General features: G+C 34.2%; 1 protein-coding gene across 8 annotated transcripts; it reads right to left on the bottom strand.

The window, feature by feature from the left end:
- Nucleotides 1-212: 212 nt before the first annotated feature.
- Nucleotides 213-27041, bottom strand: LOC110649686 (uncharacterized). Of its 8 annotated transcripts, none has more exons than XM_058135039.1 (21): nt 26423-27041; nt 26160-26298; nt 25683-26014; nt 24545-24626; nt 24168-24468; nt 23698-23756; nt 17568-17657; nt 12756-12847; nt 12514-12612; nt 12312-12389; nt 9222-9306; nt 9081-9139; nt 8910-8979; nt 8731-8822; nt 3115-3177; nt 2927-3005; nt 2554-2802; nt 2077-2193; nt 1060-1212; nt 750-879; nt 213-496 (listed from the first exon to the last, which is right to left on the bottom strand). In XM_058135039.1, the coding sequence occupies exons 1-20, from the start codon at nt 26848-26850 to the stop codon at nt 784-786; spliced, it is 2763 nt and encodes a 920-aa protein (XP_057991022.1). In that variant the 5' UTR covers nt 26851-27041; the 3' UTR covers nt 213-496; nt 750-783. The 8 variants fall into 8 exon arrangements, with proteins under 8 accessions (XP_057991022.1, XP_057991024.1, XP_057991025.1 ...); XM_058135041.1 differs by having other exon boundaries at nt 324-430; nt 737-879; XM_058135042.1 differs by having other exon boundaries at nt 324-430.
- Nucleotides 27042-27583: the final 542 nt, after the last annotated feature.

Here is a 27583-nt window from a genome sequence, read left to right as displayed (position 1 = left end):
CAACACAATAATTTGAAATTCAAGATTCATCTACATGTATCAAACAGGACAGAAAGATTTCAATTAATAGAGTTCATTACGAGGAGACGGCCACTGGTACAACAATTGGATGATAATGTTAAAATCTCCCTTCTCCGATGCTCGATGAATAAATAAATAACTTAACCCCCCTATTCCATCCCCGCCATGGATGTTCAAGGTTAAGACCAAAATTAAAATGGAACTTGAATTTTATAATAAATATACAACCATGATCAATGTATACATAAACAGATGCTACAAGTTGAATCGGATTTTATATTAGATTAAGTTACATGATAATGAAAAGGAGAGGTAGACAAAATCCTAATCTTCTATCAGCCCAAAAGTGAGGTTTCCTTTAAACCTACAAGAGTCCCTCGTTGTGTTTCAACAAAAATTAAGCACTCCCCTGAAAATAAAAGTAAACGATCCTTCTATTACTGAGGGAAGGGGAGTGGGAGAATGGTTGTTCAATCTGCAAGTGATTCAGTAAAAGAAGCAAGCTTCTCAAAATCATCAAATGACAGACAAAAAAGATAAGCTGAAACAAGAGTAGTAGTAGCAGATTGATTCCAAGACGCAAGAATTTCAGGCAACAAATTCTATTAAGATTCAAAAAATATACCGGTAATTTTGAACTGAATAAAGAATAAAGATGGAATGAAAAAACACATAAAGCAAAAGGATAGTGTGCTCGTGAATGAAAATTGTTTACTTGTATTTATCACCTGTAATATCACAAACGGATGTTTTAGCCTTCTCTCAAGTTGGCAAAGAATTGGATTGAAGCTTCATCTTCACTTCATCAAGACAAGCTTGAATATCCCTGAATTCTTCTGTCTCTGAAAAGCTCTCGGCCTGAGAGTTCAATAGGTTTTTCTTATTGTCATTGTTTACAAAATAAGCGGAAAATAAATCTGAACAATTTCCATTGGCAACAACGCATGGACTGAAATATTTATGGTCAACTAGTGAAGGACATTCCAACATAAATTACTCAAGTCAATGTCCCTTGACATTATAAAATATATATCTTGCCTGTTTAACTATATTTTTGAGGTGCATCTCAGCAGTAAAAAGTTCACGACGGCTACCAGTGGAGGAAGATATTTCCATATACACCTTACATAGTTCCAATGAGGCATGTGCAAACTTTTTAAATCTTTCTCTATCTTTCCACAACTCAGATCCCTGAGAAAGAATTTAACTATAATCATGCAACATAAACAACAATTCAAGTGATGGCCTTCTGAACTAAAATAAAATCAGCTCAGAAAAAGCAGGATGAAGATTTTCATATATATATATATATATATATATATATTGAAGAATTAGCTGATGAATATTACATATAAAAAGAAAAGTTAAAAAAAAAAGAAAAAGAAAAATATTAATAGAATATGAATAATTTTAGATATCATTATAACATGGTTAAAGAAAACACTTGGCAAACACATTAAAAATTAGTTGTGCTGGGAATGATGTAAATTACTTCAGAACTATGGCCCTGGAAAAGTTTATGGTGGCATTATTTTCTTTTTCTAATAATAGCTTTCAACAGCGCAGTGTAAAGGAATAGGTTCAATTTTTTAGCTCAATCATGTCTATTATAAGCAAGTTATTACAAAGAAAAGATGGTGTAATCCATTATAATTTTTATAAAGCCTAATCAATACATGACATGTCAATCTCTTAAAAACATCCTGTTGCAGTGCTTATTTGACAAGCAACCTATGCACACACAATTGTCCCTACTAATGTAAATTTCCAGACTAGTGAAGCACCCATCTAAATCCCACCACGTACCTCAAATTTGTTCATGTTCATCTATCCTTGAGCTATTAGCATGCATTTGATTCACACTATATAACGTACAACAAAGATGCTTATAAAATTGCTATATTTATATCCATGATCGTTTCTGAATAAAGGAAACATATGCATTAGAAATCTAATAGAAGATCAAGTTGGGTTGAAAGCTCTTATTATATCTTTTTCATAACATATGGTGTACCACATAAAAGGCCCTTGAAATTCACTAAAAGCTGCAGATACCTGATATGATCTAACTTGCTTCAAGAGGGCTTCAGAGCACATTGTGACATCTCCTTTAATCTTGTGCCATCTTGCATATAAACCCCATATATCTGCTCTACTATCACTTTTAATTATCTGTATCTCGAACAAAAATACTTCAAGATAACTTATAGGATGCTAATAATTTGCACGTATACCACACAATTAAAATCACCACCAACAGTAATAAAGCTAGTCAAAGCTGATTTCTCTAACATTTCCAAGTAACTTAATGTGAATGCTAAACATACTAATCAAAGGCAGATATATATGGATTGATAGCTATGCTGCAATATCGTGTTGCTTTAATCGTAGAAAATAGCCAACAGGAACAATTAACTTATGACCTCAAATATCCACAAAGAGTAGCACTAACACATAGCAAAATATAATCTGTGCATAAAATGGAACAGAGGAACAAAAAGTAAAACTTCTGCCATAAAAATATCCACAAACCTGCTGAAGTATTTTACCCAGTAGCTCCACCAACTGCTCAGTTTCGTGTGACCATCCAAATTGCATCTCTGAATCATTTATAGTACCATTATTAGAGTCACTGAAACAAGTTTGATTGGTGGAATGATTATCACTGGTCACTATACTTGAAGCTCTTCGTTCCATTTCTAGCATAATTCTCTCCAATAATTTAGCATCAGCTTGTGTACAACTGGTTATATGTAAAATCATCTGTATAGCTTCCAGAGCCTAACCATAAACAAAGGAAAAAAGATATCTGCAATTAATGTGCTTGTCACATACATTATGTGATATGGTACCATGGAACTCAAAGCACTAAGTGTCACATGTAATAGGCACGCAAAATTTGTACCTGACGAACATTGCCCACATCCATTGCAACTTGACTGTAGTTCTCCCACAACTGCCAGCTATCTCGTCTGGAATGAATTCTTGTCAATTTTTGCAAAACAGAATAAACAATGTGTTTGCGTGTGTACACTCTCACATCACGTTTTATATTAGAAAAAGTGACAAGGTTTTATCAAGGAAAAGACATACTTGAACTTGACGGCTTCCTTGAATGAAATGAATGCCTCATTGCTCCTCTTCTTGATCATATGCCTGCATTTTGATAAAGAGTTATGTAACTGAGATTTCCCATAGAAGAAAGAAAAGAATATGTAAATTAGAATTTTATGATCTTGATAATAGTTATTTCGAAAAAAGAGAGAGAGAAACACCAATCTAATGCAGGATAAAATAAATATGCTTTACATCAAGTTTACAATGTATTGACAAAAAACTTTTGCTCATACTGTTGTGTTGAAAGAGATGCACATCATGATATCCTTCCCCCTTTCCCACTTTCAAAATGCAATGAGAAAGGCAAGGGACCAGCACATTACTCAGTTACATCCCCACCTAGACCTTGATGCTGGTTTGGTCCGGGCCGGTTCAAGGGTTCAGGGGACCTGAGACCAGACCACAGGGTACCCCAGGTCCCAATTCCTATCCGGTCTGGTTTTGATCTAATCCGATAGTTGAAATTTTTCCCAAAATTTTTCCTTTTCTTTAAAAGGAAAAAAATCTGGTTTGGCCCTGAACCAGATTGAACAGAACCGACCGATTCTGGTCCAGTTCAATAGGAGAGAGAATGCAGCCTGTTTCTGGTTCCAAGTTAGACCAATCCAGTTCTAGGTTAGACTAATCCAACTCCATGCTCAAACCAAACCATGGTTAGGCCTAGCCCTACCAAAGGACGAGCCTAGGCCCTTGGAGGAAAAATTAGGAAACAATCCTGGCCTTCAAACCACAGGGTCTCCCAGGTCCCAATTCCTATCCGGTCTGGTTTTGATCTAATCCGATAGTTGAAATTTTTCCCAAACTTTTTCCTTTTCTTTAAAAGGAAAAAAATCTGGTTTGGCCCTGAACCAGATTGAACAGAACCGACCGATTCTGGTCCAGTTCAATAGGAGAGAGAATGCAGCCTGTTTCTGGTTCCAAGTTAGACCAATCCAGTTCTAGGTTAGACTAGTCCAACTCCATGCTCAAACCAAACCATGGTTAGGCCTAGCCCTACCAAAGGACGAGTCCTAGGCCCTCGGAGGAAAAATTAGGAAACAATCCTGGCCTTCAAAATTTCTTGTGAACCAGCTTCTCATATAAGTCCCTGGTCCTTAATGGTTTAACTATAGTATATCTTTCTTGTAGGATTGTGGAATCAGAAAACAATTTTAAGAGTTTAGTACTTATCCATGCTATTAAACTAGGCACATTTAAGTGCAAAGGACACTTGGGAGGCAAGGTGGGAGGCAAGGACACTTGGGAGGCAAGGTGGTACAAAAACCCATGAATACACACTGATAATGGAATCCACAAACACCCAATGATGGACGGTCAAAATAAGGTTTACATGTTGTTTCGGATGTAATTGGAGGCAAAGAAGGCACAAGGTGCATTCTATAGGTCTATAACAAGATGAAGTTAGGTATGCATCTTAGAAATTAAAAACGTAATATAGATTGTTATTCTGATGCTTACATTGTAATAATGAAAGTCTAAATTCCACTTTACAACATAAGAAGGTAGGACATTAAGGTTAAGGACTATAGATATAGTCCCTTAACTAGTTTGCATAAGATCCTTGCCAATGTATTATGCAATGATTGGGTATTGCATTGGAGAGGATGTTATCTCTTCTATTCAAAATGCTTCCACTGATGGAAGCTTAAGGAGGAAATGGATCAGCCTTGCATATTATCTCTCATCAAATCATTTCCTCTTTTGCTTCTTTAGCAAAATAATCCTTAGTCAATAGAAAATGGGAAGCTTATTATTGCAAAATGTATAAATTAGTTAGGAGATGTAGAACCCTATATTCTCACACCAAAATTCTTTAATTGAAACAAAAACTAAATATGCCAACAAAAGCTACAACCTATATAGAGAAATTAAATAAAAAATGGGTTAAAAAAACCCTACAAAAACATAAAAGAACTTAATAAGTTTCCTAATAATAAAAGAAGAATAATAGTTGTGAAATATTCCCTTTTCTCCAGTGTGGGCTTGGGTCACGATTACCTATGGTGAGAAATTGATTTTCAATTTTAGAATATTAAATATAAAATTGGTAATGCATCCCTATTGGCTTTTCGAAAGACTTGTGGGTTTGTAATGAATCCCTATTGTCTTTTGCTCTTCATGATGATAACATTTCTAGTTTGTAAATTACAAAGTGTTTTTTTATCTTGAAATTTTCAATCATTACAATCCTTGATGATAAAGAAATAAATTTCATTTTCAACCATTTCAATCATTACAATGTGTAAATAACAATGTGTTTTTTTTATGACCAAATACATAAAATTTTCCCTTGAACTTATTGGGAAAAATTTGATAATGCACATGATTTTTTTATTTGCATAAACCCTTATCACTGGTGTTAGAAAGGCACATCAGGTCCACCACATGCTTAAATGAGCAAGTAGAGAGTTTTAAGAAGCTTCTATTCCTCTCTCTTAGTTAACCTAAACAATCCTACCTTTGATAGACCCATTCTTGTCTTGTCATTCTTTCACTCAGCCCCATGGTCGAAAAAAATGTTTACATATTGGTTAACAGTATTAACAAAAGTAAAATTTCTTTTATTCACTCAAATTTATTTAATTGCGAATTTCCCTTTACTACTGCCATTTTCCCACCACCAGTATATACTTGAGTTCATTTAATTGCAAGTTGCTCTTCCAATTCATTCCCAAAATGGGCCTAGGGATAATGTCTTCATCTCATAAACTTCTCAAGAATCAAATCAACTTCTTTAAGCAAATGGCGTGAGTGAATTGGTGATTGGTAGTCCAGCTGCAGGTTACTTGCCCATTGCCATGCTAGCCACAAGTACAAGGATGAAGCTGTGGTCAAAGTAGGTTACAGACTTACTAATCCTAACTATAAATGGATTTACCTCTCTTTAACGAAAGGGCTTTCAGGAAATATGCATTTGGACCACTGTTCTTCATCTATCTAGCTTGTTGAGTTTTTAGAAAGAAAGAAGAAAAGGAAGAGAATTAGAATGAACCTCAAAGGATTACATTTTCATTTGCTTGTATTCAACATAATACATAAGAGTCCATATTTATAATAAAAGATACAAGATATATGGCATTCCGTAAATCACTCATTAACACAAGCACTAAGTAAGCTAATCAATTACATGATTTTCTCATAAGGATATCCCATTAATTAAAGTAAAATCTTATCAATTCTAACACTTCTCCTTGATGATGAGATTTTTGCTGAAGTTACGGATCCATCATCAAGAATGAGAATTTGGGAGAAAAATAACTTTGGGACTCAAACTCTCAGCTAAAATGAAGAAGAATGAGAATATTGGAGAAAAATAGCGAAGACTCAAACCCTAGGCTCTGATAAAGAAGAAGAAGAAGAAGAAGAAGAAGAAGAGAGTAGGGACTTCAACTCTAGACTCTCAAATCATGAATAAAGTGAAGAAGAGGAAGATGAATAACTTGAGACTAAAACCCATAACTTTGGAACTCAAATCCTGAAGAAGTAAAACAAATTTTGAGACTGAAATCCATTGCTTTTCGAAGATGGAGGACAATAAAAAATTAGAAACCCTAGAGTTTTTTGCAGACTCTGATACCATGTTTATATCCTACATTGGGAAAGTATAAACATGAAAAAGGTAAATATAAGTGGTTAAATTGCAGCATTAACTTGGCTAGTCATTTTGATGTTTAAAGTAATCTAATTATTTATATAAACTCGAATTAAAATGAATTAAATTATGATTTGATCAATACTCTCTGCAAATTTAACATGGTATCAGAGTCTGGACTGGGATGTGAGTTTAAGCTGCCCATAAGACTGTATAATTGGGCCCGAATTGGGTTAAAAATACAAATTAAATTGTCAAGTGACAACTGTGTTGTTGCACTTGAGGGAGGGAGTGTTGGGATTATATCCCGCATCAAGAAAGTATAAACATGAAAGGGTAAATATAAATGATTAGATTGCAACATTAACTTGACTAGTCATTTTAATGTATAAAGCAATCTAATCACTTATACAAGTCCGAATTAAAATAAATTAAATTGTAATTTGACCAATACTTTCTCCAAATTTAACATAGCTTATCACGTCTCTCTCTATAATACTTTCTTTTTTCCTGCTAGTTTTTTATTTGAATGTGGCGATTGTCATCATGGGATTGCCTTTATTGATCTACATTGAGTGTTAATAAAATAATGCCCACAAAGAATTTGTTGAAATTCCTTAACCTAATGCAGTTTCCTTGCTTTCTCCCTATGTGCATATCGAGCATTAGGAAGAGAGAAAATAAAAGGTTAAAAATTTAACATGTCAAAAGTTCAAAAAGAGAGATCAACATTCTCTTAACATTAGTACAAGTAAAAGTAACGTATCATGGACTTGGCCACTTAACAATCTTCCTTATAAAAATAAAGCAAAAGCAGTGTAATACGTTTAAATGAAATTATAAGGCAGCATTATACCTTTTCCATAAAGTTTGAGGGCAAATTTATGTATTAGGGCAATAGTAATTGTGGAATCATAATTTTTTCATGTTTTTTACCTTTCTCCTTGTTTAATGCATAGGTTGTCAAGTGGTGATAGTAGTGATGATGGTAATGATAACGATGGTGGTAATAGGGTGAAGGTGATGGTGGTGGTGGTGGTGGTGGTGGTGGTGGTGGTGGTGGTGATGGTAATGGTGGTGGCGGCGGCAACAGGGTGGGGTAGTGATAGCAGTAGCAGTGGTGGTAGGTGTAGTGATGGTGGTAGTGTTAATAATAAATGAAAAAAAAATTAAAACAAGTAATCATAATTATATCCATTTTTGTATATAATAATCATTATATTAGTTTAAACATAATTGATTGCATTATGTAATTGTCATTCCATTACAAAATAACGCAATCAAATATGCAATGTAATCATGATTACATTACAACTTTGATTACGGCTCTGTTTGTTTCGCAGAAAATAACTTGTATGTGGAAAATGTTTTTCATAAAAATGTTTTCTAAAAAAGTATTTACGATGAAAATATTTTCCATTATTTAATTGCAATGTTAAATTAATAGTATGTTTTTATATTTTGTATATATAAGTGTTTTTACAATTCAATAAAATTATCAAAATTTAGAAAATGGAAAATAACTTCCTTTATTAAGAGAAAGTCATTTTCCTTAAAAATAACTTAGTTTTCCATTTGACCAGAAAAATATTTTCTGTTAACTCATTTTCTTGAGTGCATATTTTTCAAAAAATTATTTTTTGTGAAACAAACGGAGCCTACGTCATACCAAACATGGCCTAAGGTGTCATACTGTGTTTGCAGTGATTTAGAGTATCTATTTGGAAAAAGAAAATGTGATTATAATTAACAATCAGAACTTGCCTTTGTTCTTATTATAAACCTAGATTTTCTCCATGACTTTCATTCTACTTCTGGAGCTTTGAAGTGGTATATATGGACGACTTTTTTTTTTTCCCTTAAGTTGTACTCAATGTTTCATTACATGGCATTTTCCTAGAAACTATTCAATTTATCTCTCTTGCTAATAAGTTCTTATAGTAGAGGAATAAATGACAAGACAAGAAAGAGGAGACAAAGAAAAGGAAACAATAACATACAAACATGCAATATTATTCCAAGCCTCCCCATTTTCAGGATCCAGCTGAACAGCTCGAGTAAATCCATCCAAAGCCTTGTCAACATCCCTAGCCTGCACCATTATTTTCATTAGTAAGTTTCAAAACCTGTATGTGTATAATAAAATACCAGAAAAACATTTCAAAATAGGCATAGGTACCTTCAAGGCAGCAGCACCAAGTGCAAACCAACCATCTGGATATAAAGAATTCAAGGCCATTGCAGATTCCCTGTGGTGTAACCAAAGTTTATTCTCTGTACTACTCACTACAAAGATATTGTATGCAATTCATAGAAAGTAAGAAAATAGTAGTAAAATAAGCAAACGTACCAAAGGATTTTAGATGTCTCATAATTTCCTCTATTATATGCACTACGAGCAAGAGATCTCTGGCATACAAAATATACTAGCTCAAGAAAATATTAAACTAAAAGCATGCCATTTTCGTTTGATTGAAAGTACAAAAATCACCTTTGCACGCGTAGATTTATTGTCAGAAACTTGAAGGGCTTTTTCATAGCAACTATCATCATTTGTAACATCACCTAATGAACACCTAGAAAATAAGTTTATCAACATGTCAATGAAGTATCTAACCACTCAACTAAAAGACAGAGATAGTAAGCTAATCCCATTAAACTCTTATCTAGGGCTGAGCACTATTCGGTTTGAATCGAATAAACTAACCGAACCAATGAAATTCAGTAATTTGGTTCGGTTTTTATAGTAAATGGATTCAGTTTGGTTTTTAATTTCAGAATTTTTTTATTAATTCAGTTTGGTTCAGTTTTCAGAAAAAAAAAAAATCGGAGAAACCGAACCAAACCGAATAAAATTTAATTAAATGCTTATTAGATACACTCCTCTCTTCTAGCATTGTGGTAGCATGCACTTTAAGGATTGCCAGTGTCTTGGTCTTGATACCCAAGACAAACATCTCCCATTTTTTTTTACATTTTTAACTTTTAATTTTAACCATCTATCCTTTTAAAACTAATCTCAGCCATCCAATTCTCTCTCTCTCTCTCTATATATTCTTTAACAAAAGAGACCCTAACATTTTCTTCTCTTTCTCTACCTTGTAACGCCACCCACCTTCCCAACCCACATTTCTTCTCTTTCTTTGACCAGTGACGCCATCTATCTTCTTTTCCTCTCTGCCTGTTATTCCTTTTCATTTCTTTAGATCCTTAATATGATTATTTTTCCTAAAGCGGCTAAAAATTTCAAATTTTCTTATAGCAGAAAGATTTTGAGCCCCTAACAGCAAAAAAGCTTTGCCAAATGTCAAAGATATTTTATCAACTGCTTGCATTTTGAGAAGATTAATTACTTGTAAGCCAAGAAAATAAAGTTTCAAAATGAGTCATGTTTGTGAATTAATGTTTCCTATTTGCCTATTTCTCCATTTCTTTTTCTTTTATTTTTTTTTAATTTATATTCTGCAATATGTAATTTTGATATTGTTATTTGATTTGAATCGATCATCGTAATTTTGAGTTAAATCAATTGATGGAAATATTGTTTTTAATTATTTTGTTTTGGATATGTATTTGAATTCGTGATTGTGTACTATGATTGAACATGGGAGATAATATTGTGATTGAACATGGAAGAAAAATGGAGGCTTGAAAACCAAATTTATAAAGTGAACCAAACTGATTTATTTTGGTTTGGTTCGGTTCAGTAGTATATATAGCTCAATTCAGTTTGGTTTTTAATTTTAAATGAAAATTGGTTATCGATTTTTTCAGTTCAGTTCAGTTTTGAACCGAACCGACCGAATGCTCACATATACTCTTATCATTCTATTCTTCATATAAATAAATTTTGTAAGAATCTTTAAGCACATTACCAATCACATGCATTTGTGCGTTGGCCAACAAATACTTCAAATATATTAGGGAACATATGGAAAGGATAAGGTAAGTGTGACATGAATGCCAAAAGGGAAGCTATCCAGACCATTGCTACTAAGTGTAGAGCAAATATGTGTGTGTGTGTGTGTGTGTGTGTGTGTGTGTGTGCAAATCAAATGCATTAATGTCAATCTTCATGGGCGGTTTTACCATGCCCGTTGCCCCCTAGAAATCATTTATGTGAGTAGGTTATTTTTAATGTTACCCTTACTAAGTTTATTAATTTTGTCCCCACTAAATTTATCAATTTTTCCCCATAGTTCACTTAATCTTTTAGGTTGCTTTTTTATTGTACTTAGACTAAATAAAAATCATTATTTTAATTTTAGTTAGAATGCTACTAAAAATTAGAAAAAAAAATAGAATTACCACTAAATTAGATTAATTTATTCATTTTAATATATATTTTTGTCAAGTTCAATGTTATTAGTAACAATCCCCATTCCAAAAACAAAAAAATGATGCATATTATAAAACCTTTATATTTATTAAATATTAGTTTTTTTTTCTCAATTATCTTTCTAACAAAAGAATTTTCTTTAAAGAAAAATGCATTATTGCTAAATTCACTCTCATGTAAAAATTCAAATGGTTAATTACAAAGATAATGAATGACTTGTTTGGTAACATATATATGCATGAAGGAATCAAAATATTGAAAATTCAACAGGTTATAAAACATATTAAAAAATCTAACAAGTTTTATTGCTTTTATTCTTGATATTTTTACATTTATTTTTATTTGAATACGTGTATATGGTGCCTTGTGTATGCTTATGTGTACTTAACACATATTGCCCCCAGTGACTAAATTTTTTAGATTCACCTTGTCGATCTTCACTAAAAATAATTGATAATACACAAACAACATTCACTGAATTGAAATTATGGAATCTAGGAGACCTTGTCTCACTACAAAACCCAAATGAAATTATTTAATGGGACAGCAACATACAGAGTTACTTTTACAATTTATTATGCATGCATTAATAGAGCTTAGTTCATGAATTGTGCAGCTAAGATTCTCTACAAATAGAAAGCACCACTCTTAAATCTTGCATGCCACAATTTTCAAAAATAAAACAACTCCACCTGAACAAATTAGTCCAATATGTTCAACAACCAAACAGAAAAGGGCAAAACAATTTGCAGAGAAAAAATATGTGCTCAAACAAAATTAATTCTGTGCTACATGTTGACTTGCACAAGGAAATTTCACTACATTTATCTTTCAACATTGTACAATTCTTTTAGCTAAAAAACAAAATAACAAACACAAAAACAACACCCCACACCACCCCCCCAACGCTCATAATACTTCTTGAGCATAGAAGTTTGAAGTTTAATCCTCCTTAAAACCTTTAAAGTTATATGAGACTTCTTTTGCATAGAATTTGAAATAACAGTCAAGGACTACTCCATCATGTGGGCGTTGGACAAATCACTAGTATCAATCTCTCAACAATCAAATCAACTAAAAAAGAATTAGGAGATAGACTGGCAGATATCGTAAAAAAAAATGTTGAACTGTTTATATTCTTATTGCTATGTTGACATAACAAAAAGGAACAAGCAGGACCAAAGATAACAACAGAAAATTTTGCAGATAAAGAAAATAAGGAAGAGAAGATGGCTAATATACCATAGTCTTGGGTCATTAGGTATTTCAGATAACCGTGTCTTGATCAATTCAACAGCTGCTGCTTTTTTCCCCAATAAGCTGTTTTATTATATAATATCGCACATGAGATCCCATGAAACCAGAAACAAAGAATAAATATATGTAATTATATATAAAACAATGAACAAGTTCGCATGGACAACACCATCAAGAGACATCTTACCAGTTACAGTATATTAAATTGTCCCACAACTCTAAACCCTCAAAGATTTTGATTGCCTCCCCAATCAAACCACAGCTCACTAAAAGTTCACCATATTCCCTAAATTAGACAAAAAAGAGAGAGAGAGAGAGAGAGAGAGAAATAAAAGGAATTTTAAATAATTACATGTTTAAGTAGAACAAGCTAAGATCCGTTATGAATAGCCAAATACAAAGTTATCATGAAAAAAGAAATTATTTTACTTCTGCAGGATTGGAATAGCAGGAACATAAGCCACATAAGAAAGAAGAATCCTGTTAGCCACTCCAGTAAAAGGTTTATGAATGCCCTCAACCTGAAATAATGCAAATTATATATGTGAACACCACTAAACCAGCAATAAAGAAGGGAAATAGGCTCAAATACACCAGCAATTAAAAGATTGCAAAATGGAACTGTTGACTATATAGTAAGAATCACTAGAAGTTAAAGACCTAACCTATAAACAAGGCTACAAACCAAAAAAGAAAAATGCATAATTAAATATTAGTACAAACAAGGGCATGAATTTATGAACAAAATAAGCCACAAAAATTTAGGCTTTGGCAAACTCTTTTTTTTTAACAATAGCAAAATTAAAATGTAAAAAAATACAAAGTTTACCAAATCAAGCCTACTTAGCAACACATTTTTATATTGTCTGGTTCCCTCCTTTATCTATTGGCTACAATTTTATTTTGAAACTGGCTATAAGGAAAGAACTGTTTCATCTTGAAAATTTACCAAACACAAGTCGAGGTCCCAATATAAGTCTCAAGGCATTTTTTACTATCAACAAGGCAACATTATATACGAGCTAAATATATCCCTTCCCATAAAACAAAGCATGTCACATGTGTGAGAGATTTAAATTAATTAAATCTGAAGGCAACCATTTAATTCATGTTCTCCTTCATTTTATATATATGTGTGTGTGTGTGTGTGTGAGTGTGTAAGTCGTTCTGAATATTGAGCCCATGTATTTGTAAAGGCCCACTTCTTGATTGACCAGGAATTAAAAAAAACATTATCAAAAGAATAGGATGAAACCTCTTCCATTTATGCCTATTACTTTTATCTGCGTACCATAATTTTGAGTAGTCAAATGAAAGAGGAGATGCAAGAAGAATAGCAGGGATCCTAAAATTGGATGCCAGTGCTGCTAACGCTCAGTTTGACTATTGCTGTGCTGCTAACGCTCAGAATTGGATGCCTAGCAATAGAATTTTGCTATTGTTGTACTGCTAATGCTCAGTTTGACTAACTCACTAAAAGACTTGATAGAATGCAGGCCAATGTAATAGGAGCAAGTAACCAATTCTACGGTAGTTGTGGAGGAGATTATACAACTTCAGAATGCAGTCTTTATAGCGAGCCTTCCATAGAGCAGCTGAACTATGTAAATAATGGAGAAAACTTCAACTAAAGGCAGGTCAATAACCCATATTCCAACACATATAACCCTGGATGGAGGAACCACCCAAACTTCTCTTGGTCCAACTTGTAGAATTCTCAGAATTAACCCATAAACAAACAGCAAGGATATAGGCAACCACCACCAGGATTCCAGAACAGAGAGTATAATTTGATGCATCAACAACTACCACTCCCTCAACCTCAACAGGTAGAATCAAAGTTGACTATAGAGTCTATGATGGAGAGCTTTTTAGCAGCACAGCAATAGCAAAATAAGATGATCAAGCAACTAACTTCCAAAGTTGATCAACTGGCCACCCATAATAAAATGCTTGAAAATCAGATCGCTCAGCAGGCCAGTTCTTCAAGCAAACAAGGTGGAAAGTTACCTAGTCAACCTGAGATGAATCCCAAAGAACATTGCAAAGCTGTCACATTGAGGAGTGGGAGAACATTACAAGAACCAGAAGAAAAGCAAAAACAGAAAGAAGAAACTCCTAGAAATCCTGATATTCAAGAAGAGGAAGAAGATAAGCAAGCTAAGGAAAGCAAAGAAGAGGGGGAAAAGAAGAAAAAGAAACTACCAGAATCTTACCAGCCCCCCCTAACTTCTCCTCAGAAATTCTAGAAAGTTAAATTGGACAAGCAGCTTGGGAAATTTTTAGAGGTTTTGCAAAAGCTCTATATCAATATTCCTTTTACAGAAGTGTTATCTCAAATGCCCTCCTATACAAAATTCTTAAAGGAAATCCTCTCCAAGAAAAGGAGACCAGAGGACTATGAGATAGTTGCTCTAACAGAAGAATGTAATGCCATCCTACAGAACAAGCTGCCTCTAAAATTGAAAGATCTTGGAAATCCCAGTTAAAGTTGAGTTTTGGAGGCAGCTAAGTGAAAAGGAAATATAATGATTTTTATTGGACATTAAATTAGATTAGAAGACAGTTTTTTTTTTTTTTTTTTCAGAATAACTACTGAGAAAATTCTCTGGGGGTGGGTAAGCTACACAGTAATAAGGGGAAGAAACTTGTGGAAAAGGTGTTGGCACTTCAACAAAATTAATCGATTCTAAACGTAATAAAAAGCTTAATTCACAATCAAGTTTGATATCTGTGCACAACATGCTTGTAAGCAAGCTTATATGCTTGTAGTGAGTTCCTCGCAAGTTAGTGTTCCTTTAGGTTTCTTCATGGTTGTAGTAGTTCAAAATTCAGTGAACCTATGGTACTGACAAAACCAAAAATATTAAAATGCATTTACTTTAACCAGCTCTAACTTGATAGATGGACAAAATCCTCAAACCCCTGATAGAAAAAAGAGTTACAACTACTAACTCGTGATTATAGCAATGATAACAGAATAAATCCAGATTTTAGGAATTTGAGTTCTAAGTTCAAGTGGTAAAATTCAAATAATCAAGAAAACAGTACATAGTTCAATCCGGGATATTGATGGTATATCATCCCAACCAAAAGAAAGGTGCAAATTAAATGCACAAAGTGGGAGCCTCCTTACATCTAATGTCAAATAAATATAGCCATTTTTTAATAAAAAAAAAAAAGAAGAAGAAAAAGTTTCATAGTCAGAAAGAAGGCAAGATGCTTATGGTAACAATAGCAACTAACAGAAACAAGAAAGGCAGTCAAACTGAGCCATTCAAAGAATGTAAATTCTAAGGAAAGCCTACAATAGTGGCAGCAAGTACAACCAAGGAAATGCTTTTGAGATCTTATATGGCTATTAACAACGAAGGCAGCAGTTAAACCAAGAGTACATGCAGATCCACATGAATGTATACGCTGTCAACGGCCAAAAATAAACCCCTTAAGAAATTTAAAGAAATTGCTTCGAATTGATGAGATCTTGGACTTTCAGCTTAGTTGAGTTGAGATTGAGATCTTAGGACTCATGAGCATACATTTTGAGAAAGATGAAGGAAATGGGAAATAGAATACGGCGAGACTGCAGTCAAGATGCCAAGAAGAGACTGATTGATAAAAATAAGAAAACCCAGCTGCCTTTGCGAGTCAAATTTTTAAACATCTCATGTACTCGGCTCAACAAAGTCTCTGCTCCAGAACAAACTGTTAGATACGTAGATCTTAATCCTATATTCAACTTTGTTTAGGACCAACATCTTGTTACTTCTGTAAAAGAAATTGTTCTGAAATCAGAATAAATCAAAAGGGTAACAAGTAAAATATAAATAGAAAAAACAGCAAGACAAGTAGAGTAATGTTCTCATTTCATGTTAGATGACACCTAGGGACACTCCTCTAAAAGCCTCAAAAGCAATAGTGCATAAAGATGCCAAGAAAAACGACTTTCTCCCACAAAAGATTAGAAGAGAAGGTATTTTTTTGAAATTGGAAGCAATCTTCTACAGCATAAATTTGTTAAATAAAAAACTATAAGAATGACCACATTAAAACTATGTAAATTGTGGATGACTAACATTGGGGGGTGTGTGTGTGTTTGAGTGTTTGTTAAATGTTAATATATACATAGTAAAAAAAAAAATTTTGTTAAACCACCTAGAGGATCAAAGACGGCATTAAAACAATATGATATATTCATCATGAATACCATTAGAAATCAAATGTTAGGGTAACAGAGAATTATAGAAAAGAATAAAAGAGAGAAAAGATAGAGAGAGGGAATTAGAAAGTTTAGAAGAGGAGATTGTATTATTGATTCAGATTCTTGAATGACTAATACAGGAGCTATCCTAGCTCTTTTATGTTACAGTTCCCGCCAATTGGTAACTGCTCTAGTAACAAACTCTATAAGAGTTTCCCTCAATTCAACTAACTGCTTTGACTTCCCTTACTACTGTCCACACATTGTTTTCTGCCCTCTTCCTATACTTTCTCCTATAATACGTGACATCTGCCAAGAATATTAGGGTTACAAAACAAGATTCAAGCGAAGTAAACCAAATTTTGATTATTTAGACAGTGCAAGTTAAAGAAAGATTGAGAGAAACTGGTATGCAAATGCAACAAATTTTGGATAAATGGCAAATGCAAAGACGTGAATCCATATGAAGATCAAGAAGGGAAATGTCTTTGAGGAACTATTGATGGTCAATTAATGCTTGAATTTATGAGGCTTATGACCAAAAAAAAAAAATAAAAATGAACTTAAAAAAGCTAGCTCTAGTGAAAATAGGTAAGGAAATAGAAACACGCAAGACTAGTTAGTAGTTAACCTCCCAAAAGCGTGTGTAAGATTAGGGTATCTTCTGATTCCTGACGACCATTATAGCTAGTTTAAAAAAAAAAAAATTAACACTGCAGAAACCCATCTGATGAAAAAATAACAGATCACCCAAATTTCCTTAGTTGCGTAATTATCCTAGTAAGCCTGTTGTGAACAATGTCAGCAAACTAACATACCAAGCTTTATTCATCTTTACAGCATTTCCTTTCCTGATGATTACGTTGTTAAACACAAACACAAACTTGTCCAAATGGCTAAATAAACTCAAAGCAATTAAAGAAATAGATGCTAACTCAATGAAGAAGCATTTAAAAATCAGCAAAAACAATGTATAAAGTCCAAACATGATGATTAGTTAAAGAAGATTGGCCAACCATAAAGGGAGATGCCACACATACCAATTTTTCTATCATTCCTAGAGCACGCTCCTTTGTATGGCTACGAGTCGACTCCCAACGGATACGCAAGAGGTTGCATAAATATCTTATCTAGAAGAACAAAATATCAAATGGTAAATTAAAAAAAAAAAATGCTTCCATAGTAAAAGGACCAAAAAAATAGGGAAAGCAACACAACTTCAATTCTTGAAAAGCAACAATCATATTCAATAACCATGCTCCACAATAATACATAATGGCAGTTACAAAAGCAATCATTTCTGTTAGAATGAAAACTGTTTGTGTCTAATATGTGTGTGTATACTAGGATTATGATTATAGAGATTATAGTTTGTAATTATGCGATTTTTGTATATAAACCCAAGAGCTTGAGGGAATAATTAAGCAATTCTTCTCCCATTTTTCTTTCGATTTCTTCTTCTTCTTCACTTTCCACATGGCATCAGAGCTTGGGTTTTAATCCCTGCTCCCATTCCTTCCCTTTCCTTTTTCTGGGTCTCACAGAAACAGAGAACAAACCTCTATTTCTTCTAAAGCACCATTCTCTGGTCACCAAACAGCCACAAATCCACTGCCAAACAATCGGCCATCAATAGAAGACACCAGCTAAACCAATTTAGCTACCTGAAAGTGGCAGGAGACAAAGATCCATTTGAGTTAGAAGGCAACCCTGGTCGTGACCCAAAAAAATCTCAACAGTTACCAAAGGACAAAACTTCCCTGCCCTTCTCCAGCTCTATGTGACTACAAATCTAGCGTCAGAACTCCATTTGATACCGCATTTGTGAGATTCGACCGAGTCGGGTCAGCACCTGCTTCTTCACTTCACCAAGTTTTCTTCATCCTTTTTAGTCAGAATCAACAACGGCAGTCTTGCAAATGATTGTGACTCCATCTGGCTACAACCCATCACCTGGGTCCTTTGAATCTTTAGTCATTTCAGGTTATATCTACTTCTAGTTGTTATATTGATTCCTATTGATGAACCCATTTTTCCTAATTAATGCACATTGGTTGGCATGTCTAATTGCTAGTACCAGTTCCTTTTATTGCTTACTGATTGGAGGATATTTGTTGGACAATTAAAAAAAAAGGTAAGAATTGATTGTTCAACATGAATTATAAGGTTTGCGATACAAATGGATCTGTTACTCTAACTAAACCAAAATATGAACAATTTCTACGATATAAAGCTACTAACATTAGTCATCCTCATCCACTGTCTCAACAGTGCAATCTGGTAATATCATTCCATCACAATATTCATGGATTCTGGACTCTAGTGCTTCTAATCACATCTCTAGCACTAAAAGTCTTTTCTCTATCTTTAGATCTTCTATTACTGTCTCTAACATCACTTTCGTCGATGGATCAAACACTGTAATTGAAGAAATCGGGGAAGCACATCCTCTTATCTCCCTTCCTTTAACTTCAATATTATTTGTTCCTAAGTGTCCATACAATCTGATCCCCATTAGCAAATTAACCCAATGCCTTAATTGTTCTGTCACATTCATGGCTGATTCTGTTCTTGTGCAGGACTGAGATACGAGGAATGTGATTGGCATAGGACATGAGTCACAAGGACTATATTACCTCTCAAACCTAAAATCTCCAGCTATCTTTGCTTTTATTAATTCTCAAAATCTTATTCACTGTAGTTTGGGTCATCCAAGTATTTTCCAACTCCAAAAATTGGTTCCTACCCTTGGAAAACAAACCCGAGATTCCTTTCCTAAGGGAATTAATAATCGGATTGCATCCAGGTGCAATCAAAGATTAAATTGGTGTCCAGGTGCTACGAACATTATTTGAAGGAAAGAACATGGCAACAAATGCTGAATTGATGCAGCAAGAAAGGAGTACACGGAATTTTGAAGGGTATAAAACTACTAGCTCAAGCGAAAGGGCAAAACCAAATCAAGAGTATGGTGCACATAATGGATGGTATAGTAACAATCGCTTTCAACAAGGAGTGCTACCAAGAGGAAAAGGTTGTGGGAAAGCACCCCATAGATGAAGGTAAAGTGAGGAAGGTGTAGAAAGCCACCAATGCATATGCCCAACAGGTCCTTGGGAAGTGATTCAAATGCAATCAACAAGGCCACCATTCTAGTGATTATCCTTTGAGTAAAACAATGAATGTAATTAAAAGGGAAGAAGAAGAGCAAGAATTGTGTTGCGAAGCCAAAGGAGATGATGAGGAGCTCAAGGAAGAGCTTGATGAAGGCCAAAATTACGTAGTGAGGCGAATGACGTTGGCACCAAAGCAAGCGGACCAAACTCAATGTCACCAATTGTTTCGAACCAAGTATGCTATTCATAATAAAGCGTTTGGTGTTATTATTGATAGAGGTAGTTGTGAAAATACTGTAGGGAAAGAGACAGTGAAGAGCTTGGGGTTGCCAATTGAAAAACATCCCAATCCATACACTTTGGGACGAATTAAAACAACAGTTGGTACAATCAAGGTGATCGAAAGGTGCAAAGCGCCATTTTCTACTGGCTAGTACAAGGATTACGTCTATTGAGACATTGTGGACATGAATGTTTATCACACTTTGTTTTGGAGACCATGGCAAATGATGTCAATGCACAACAATCTAGGAGAAACAATACATATAGCAAAAAGAAGGGAGTGAAATACAATTTATTGCCATTAAAGAACAAAGTAGCAAAAAGGAAGGTGTAGACCTTCTTGACAATCACAAAGGACAAAGGAGTTCAAGATGTAGGCTAAAGAAACAGGACAAGTTCATGCTTTGATTGTTAAACAGGTACTTATGGGGTAAGCTAAACCTCAATTGGAGGAGCCTTCGGAGCTAGTTTAGCCACTATTGAAAGAATTTGAAGAGTTGATGCCAGATGATACACCAAATGGGCTGCCTACAATGCATTATATCCAACATCACATTGATTTAATTCTAGGTGAGAGTTTGCCAAACTTGCCAGACTACAAGATGAGCCCAAAAGAGAGTGAAATACTTAAGGAGAAGGTTGAAGAGCTGCTTCAAAAGGGCCCTCTTAAGGTAAGCATGAGTCCATGTGTTGTTCTCACATTATCGATCCCAAAGAAGGATGGTAGCTAAAGGATGTGTGTAGATAGCCAAACCATCAATAAAATCACAATGGGTTATAAATTTCCAATTCCAAGAGATCACATGTTGGATAGGCTACATGGTGTGAAGTGGTTTACCAAGATTAACTAGAAGAATGGGTACCATCAGATTTGCATTAGACCTAGTGATAAATGAAAGAGAGCCAACAAAAAAGGAGAGGCTCTTTGAGTGGCTAGTGATACCATTTGGATTGTCCAACGCACTTAGAACCTTTATGAGCTTGATGAATCAAGTATTAAAACTTTTCATTGGGCAATTTGTGGAGGTTTACTTTGATGATATCTTGATCCATAGCAAATCAAAAGAAGATCATTTATCGTACTTGAGAAAGGTACTAACAACCTTCTAAGAGAATAAGTTGTACATTAACTTCAAGTGCAATTTCATGACCAATAAATGGATATTCTTGGGTTATGTTGTGAGTGCTGAAGGTACACAAGTGGATGATGGTCAAAGATGTAAGGGAATGTCCAACTCCAACTAATGTGTCCGAACCCCGAAGTTCAGAGTTTCCATGGACTATCCAGTTTCTACAAGCTCTTTATTAAAGACTTTAGCACCATTGATGCACCAATGACAGAATGCTTAAAGAAAGGCAAATTCCAATAAGGAGAGGAAGTCGTAAATAGCTTTGCAATCCTTAAAGAAAAGTTATGCACCACACCAGTACATGTATTGCCTAACTTTGATAAGCTGTTTAAGGTTGATTGTGATGCAAGTGGAGTTAGGATTGGAGCTATCTTGTCCTAAGAAGAAAGGTTTGTGACGTATTTCAGTGAGAAGCTCAATGATGCTAGGTGAAATTGGAGCACTTATGACAAAGAGTTTTACTCAATTATGCATGCTCTTAAAACATGGGAGCATTACTTGGGGGGGTAAAAGGCTTCATGTTGTATTCAAAGCACGAGGTATCAAAGTACTTGAATAGCAAAAGGATTAGCAAAGACATGCATACAAGATGGTGTCAATTCTTGCAAAGTTTGTTAATTCTTGCAAAGTTTCCTTTTAGGCTAAAGCACAAATCAAAAGTTCAAAAATGAGTAGTGTATGAGCCTTTGTATCCAAAAATTGAACCAAACTCAGGGTCAAGTTTTTTCCGAGTGGAGGAGACTAATGTGGAAGGTGTTGGTGATGTATTTATGGAGTAGTGGGAGAAATGTGAGACAAAAAAGCTGAGGGAACATAATCCAAAGCATCACAGGCCCACCCTATGTTGAGAAAAATATTCCAGAGAGAAACATGGGCAAAGCCAAGTGTCACAAGCATGCAACACTAGCTAGGCCTTGTTACGCATGAGAAAAGCTTAGATTTCTTTATTTTTCCTATTTAGAGTTGGTTTCCAACTTTGTTTAAGATTTGCTTATTTTCCTAGTTTATAGACACAGATGTTCCTAGTTAGTTTGGGTTTCAAAACTCTATATAAACCCTTTTAATCTATGTATTTCAGTTTAGATTTCAATCAATAGATTTTCTATATTAGATTTTCTCTCAAATACCAATGTTTGTGTGTGGTGCTCTATTGTGCTTATGCTGCATCAGGTTCTCATTCAAACAAACAATTTACTTCAAGATATTGTGTCTTGTTTGGAGGAAATTTAATATTTAGGAAAAGAAGAAAGATGTAGTAGCTAGGTCGAGTGTAGAAGTAAAATATCGAGCTATAGTTTTAGCAACATGTAAACTTGCTTGGTTGAAACAACTTCTTCAAGAACTAAAATGTGCGGATATTAAATAGATGAAGTTGATGTATGATAATCAAGCAACATTACACAATACCTGTAATTTAGTTTTTCATGAAAGGACAAAACAAATAGAGTTATTGTCATTTCATCAAGCAAAAGTCAAAATATATTACTACTAGTTTCGTTTAGCAGAAATCCTCACTAAAATCCCTTATAGGTTCTCGGGTTGATTACATTTGTAACGAGCTAGGAGCATATGATATGTATTCATCCAGCTTGCAAGATAGTGTTAGAATCCTAGTTGTTTGTGTATGATGTGTATGTGAATACTAAGATTATGATTACAAAGAATATAGGTAGTCATTATGTCATTGATTGGATTTCCTAATCGATGCATTGATTCTTAGTTTATATATAAACCCTGAACTTGAGGGAATAATCAAGCAATTCTTCTCCCATTTTCCTTCTTCTTCTTCTTCTTCACTTTCTACAATTTCTAACACCAAAGGTATTGAATGATTCTCAAGTTTTATGCAAGTGAAAAGTGCTCGTAAAGAAACATTTTGTTGGCAATAGTGTAAAGATAATGCTCAGTGTTGCTAAGAGAAAACTTTGGAGCTCCAAATACTCCAACACCACAAAGGAAACTCAATTCCAAAAGATTTTAAGAATCCTTCCTACCACCAAATCCAACTCCATTTTTTAACCTAATAAAAGAATCAAAATGGAAATACCCAATTCTCCTCAAAATGTCCAAAAAGACAATTCCAAATGAACTAACCCACCTTCGAAGAATTTTAAATCAAAAAAAGCTCTTACCTTTAGCAAACAACCTTTGAAAATTTTCTTTGTTCATATCATAAAGAATTTACAAGTTTCTAATTCATGTTGGTCATTTATATCAAATCTTATAAAAAAAATTTTTATTCTTTTACCCTTGCTTGTCAAAAATTATACATTGAAACACAAATTTTCCAAATTATAATATATAACTTTCTAAATGCTGCAATTAATCAATTTCATGTCCCCCCTCCTTTTCTTAAATAAGAAAATAATCCATTCTTTATATGGGGGAAAGAGGGTTTAACAGGATTAACAAAGTCCTTTATTTACCCAAAAAAAGGTAAATGGAAAAAGGATAGAAAGCATATTACATGGGAGTTAAATAAAATTGGACAAAAATATTAAAAGATAAAACTTATTGGCCTATTAGAAATTAAATAGAATTTGTTTGTCTTTGCTAGTAAAAAAAGAACTAAAAGTTATTTCCAAGTAACTATAATACATCCAACATTTTTATTTCAAGAAGACTAATGTTAGCATACTTACTATAAACAATGATGACGATTGGGAATCAATTGCCTCTATGAATGGAGCCATATCCCACCCTGAAACCATTAAAAAAAAAAAAGATGCTTATTACGAAAGAATAAGGACTCGATGACCAAATTATTACATACCTGAATTTTATAGACAATGCACAAATCTAAATGCTACAACTTCCAATTGCATCTTACATCTTAAGTGCTTAGACAAAAAGTCCATGTATCACACAAACGCCATACCAAACACCTACTATAGCTAAAGCCAAAAGAAGATTTGATGCTCAAATTTCTAAATTTGAGGGGAGAGAGGGGAGGGATTGGTGGTGAAGAAGAACAAGAAGGAAAGAACCCTGATTATACATTACTTGAATAAACACTCCTTGTTTTTCTAGCAGCAATCAACATGAGATCAAGCCAAATGCACAATATCAAAGGATTCAGTTCAGAAAACAGATGCATATACAAGCAACTTACTTTGCAATTCATCTTGTCTAGTGCTCTTTTCAATCAAAAGGCACTCTGCCAAAATCACTGCTTGCTGGATTGCTGTTAAAGGGGCAACAACACCCAGACTACTTTTTTGATTTCCTTGTATAGTAATTCCAGATTCATCACCATTCTCTAGCAACTTTGGTGTCATAAGGATATCAGAGGATTCATGTTGGTGCAGATGCAATGTTTCTTCATTAATTGTGGAATCACGGCCGGTAACACTAGCACCACTATTTGATGAGCTTCTATTGACAAGAAGTACCCTTTGTGCCTTTGGCTCTGCCTGTAACAGTAGTGATCCTAGCGGTAAGCATGAATTCCTATATATATATAGTAATAATATTTTTAAAAATATTAACCTGATGCACAGTACGGTAGCCAAGAACTCCAGTGACAGATAGTTGAAGCCCAGCTGATGCTTGAGCTGATCCAAAATGTAGTCTGACACAACAGAAATGTTCCAGATAGAACATTAAAACAAATAAAGCTTACTACACCAAACAACCACCAGAAGACTGGAATCCAATTGCAAAACATTTTGTCTATCACTCATGCACATTAATTGAAAATGGCATCCTAATAATTGAAAGGACAGCAATGTGTTTGAAAGACAATAATCATACATGTTATCCTTTCTCCGTGAACAACATCCCAAGTTGCAAGCACAAATAGTTAGATTTTTTTTTTTAAATAAGAAAAGAGAATAACAGTGTTGAAATCGAGGGTCAATTAGTGTGGATCAATAAACTGGCAGGCCTCCATACTGAGCTAGGCTCCAAACTGGGCTTCAGTTCGCCAATACTTACATACCCTTTAATTTTCTTGTACACTATTGATGTGGGACTTGTTCTCACTAGCCATATTCCAACAAAAAGCATTCAAAGAATCATAAAGGCTTGATATATTAAAGGATAAAAGAAACTGGCATAAATATGCAATGTAAGAGATCTAAACCAATAATTCTCTTTGCAAGTGTTCAATTGCATTCAAAATCATCTCCACAAGTTGATCTAGCCTCTTTATGGTCTAGTTTCTTCATCAGGAGTTATGACTTATAGAGTGGCCTTAAAAAGGCAATTTCTGACTTAGGAAATGAAGGTGCACACGCTCAAATAGCTGTTTGACAAAGCAACTTAGGTTCTCAGCCAAAACAAAATGATAAATGCGATACAATTTCTTAGAAAGGACAACACATTTGCTTAGAAGATGAATGACCTAAACAAAATCATAAAAACTAAACCTCTGATCAATAATAGGTAAGTTAGAAGCTTGTGTCCTATAATTTCTTATCTACCATCACCAATAAGCAAGCATCACAACATCCTGACATGTACATTGAAAATCATACTAAAAATATAAAGTAAAAAATAAAAATTAAAACAATCACATGCAATATAAAGGAAAGCAGAATCTTCTGAATTCCTAAACATCTACTTACAAATGGTAGGACACATGTAACAGTTAAAAAGTCCTCTCACTGCATGAGTTAATAACTACCTGCATGAATCAACCCGTCCATAGGCATATTCTGTTATTCCTGCTTCCAAATGGACCATTGAAACAATACTAGAAGCTTCTTCATCATGCAAATTGGCACCCCAATAACTTGTTACTTGCTCCAAAGTGCCAAAATGACGTAGTGTTTCGCCCATATTCACTTGCAATAGATCAAACAACTCAGAAGATTGCTCATCTAAAATTCTCTGTTGAACAAGTAAGGTCCTGGCAAGCCACCATGAAATGCTTTTGATTCCATATGTGGAAGACACCGTTCCTTCAAATAGCAAGTCTTTTGTCTTCATGACCAACATTTTAGCAAAAACTATAAACTAGAAAACAAACAAGTAATTGGTATAGACCAAATAAGATCCAGAACAAAACCCACCTAGAAATACAAGCCACTTATACAAAATAATGTACTACGACAGAAACCATAATACTAAGTGAATAGGTATACTTGTTTAAAAACAGTACCTGAAGATTCGAGAACTTCCCAAACAAGTGACAGCCACCAGACATAAGCTGCTTGCGTGCCCAATCCTCCCATTCCACAAATTCTCCACCTTCTGGCACTTTGAATGGCAGAGGAAATCTAGGAATCTCATCTATTGGTCTAAATTTCCAAAATCAAACAATATGCAGAAGAAAAATATTAATAACAAAAGCCATCAAAATCCAATTGAACATGATAACAAGATAAGAATATACAAATTAAAAAAAAAAAAAAAAAAACAGACCCAGTAATGTTACACTGAGTGAAGAAGAAAATTGCAGCAACGGCAACACACAAGACCAGAATCACCCTGCAGGCCCTCTCCTCATCATCAACACCTTCGCTCATGATAAATAGCCCCACACACTCCGTCAACTCAGAGTAAACATGTTCAGCAGAAGAAAATTTAGGCAAGTCAGGCAACTGAGTTAAGAGTTTGGCTGCATCAGAAAAGAGAGCTTGCAGATAATTTCCAGTCTCAATTGAACTAAGAAGTTCATTTAAGAGTGAGTGGAGATTATTAATATTGTCATCATTATTATGATGACTCGAATCCGAGGATGGTGAAAGTGAGGACGGCGGAGGAGCGACAGTGCAGCGGAGGAGACGAAGTTCATAACCGCGTAGGATTTCGCACTCCCGTCGCAGTAATTCATGCAAAGCTTCAGCCATTTGTACTAAATTGTACTTAAACTACAAATTCAAAGGCTTTTTCAGGCTTCAGCAGAGACAGAAAATTGGCTTTACTTGGCAGCAGGTAGAGAAGGAGAAGAAGACGAGAGAGGGTGAAAGGGAGGATTTTGCGGTGAGAGTTTGGCTGAAGGAGGAGAGAGAGAGAAGGGAAGAAGCTAAGACAAGAAATGGAGGGAACACAGGAAAGAAATGGTAATTAGGGCTTTCGCCATGAAGAAACGTTGTCGTTTTAAGTACATACTGATGTCTAAATGCGCATATGAAAGTTGGATTCCATTCTGTAATCGACTAAATTAAGGATATTTAATTCAATTTTTATTAATTTCTAAATAAAAGTAAATACAATTTTCATTAAAATAAAATACTAAATACTGCAAAATGAGTATAGTATTCTGATATATGATGAATTCTATAGACTATATAATTTATTTTCACAATAATTTGTTTTATTTAATTATTTTCATAATAATCTTATTTTTAATTTTATTATTTAATTTATATTTTCATCAAAATATATGCCTCTAAATCTTATATGATATCAATCTTATGTGATACTTTTTTAGCTCTCATGTGGTTATTGTACACGTAGTATATTATAAAACTTCACGTCTTTTTTTTTTTTTTTTTTTGATTGAAACAGAGGAATTGCATAAAGGATGAAGAAAAACTACACTAGAATAAGCTCACCAATAGATGGGACAAAAGATTTAGT

Source organism: Hevea brasiliensis, chromosome 14, assembly GCF_030052815.1.
Source record: "Hevea brasiliensis isolate MT/VB/25A 57/8 chromosome 14, ASM3005281v1, whole genome shotgun sequence".
In the NCBI taxonomy this organism is placed as follows: domain Eukaryota; kingdom Viridiplantae; phylum Streptophyta; class Magnoliopsida; order Malpighiales; family Euphorbiaceae; genus Hevea; species Hevea brasiliensis.
This window is presented reverse-complemented; position numbering and strand designations above follow the sequence as displayed.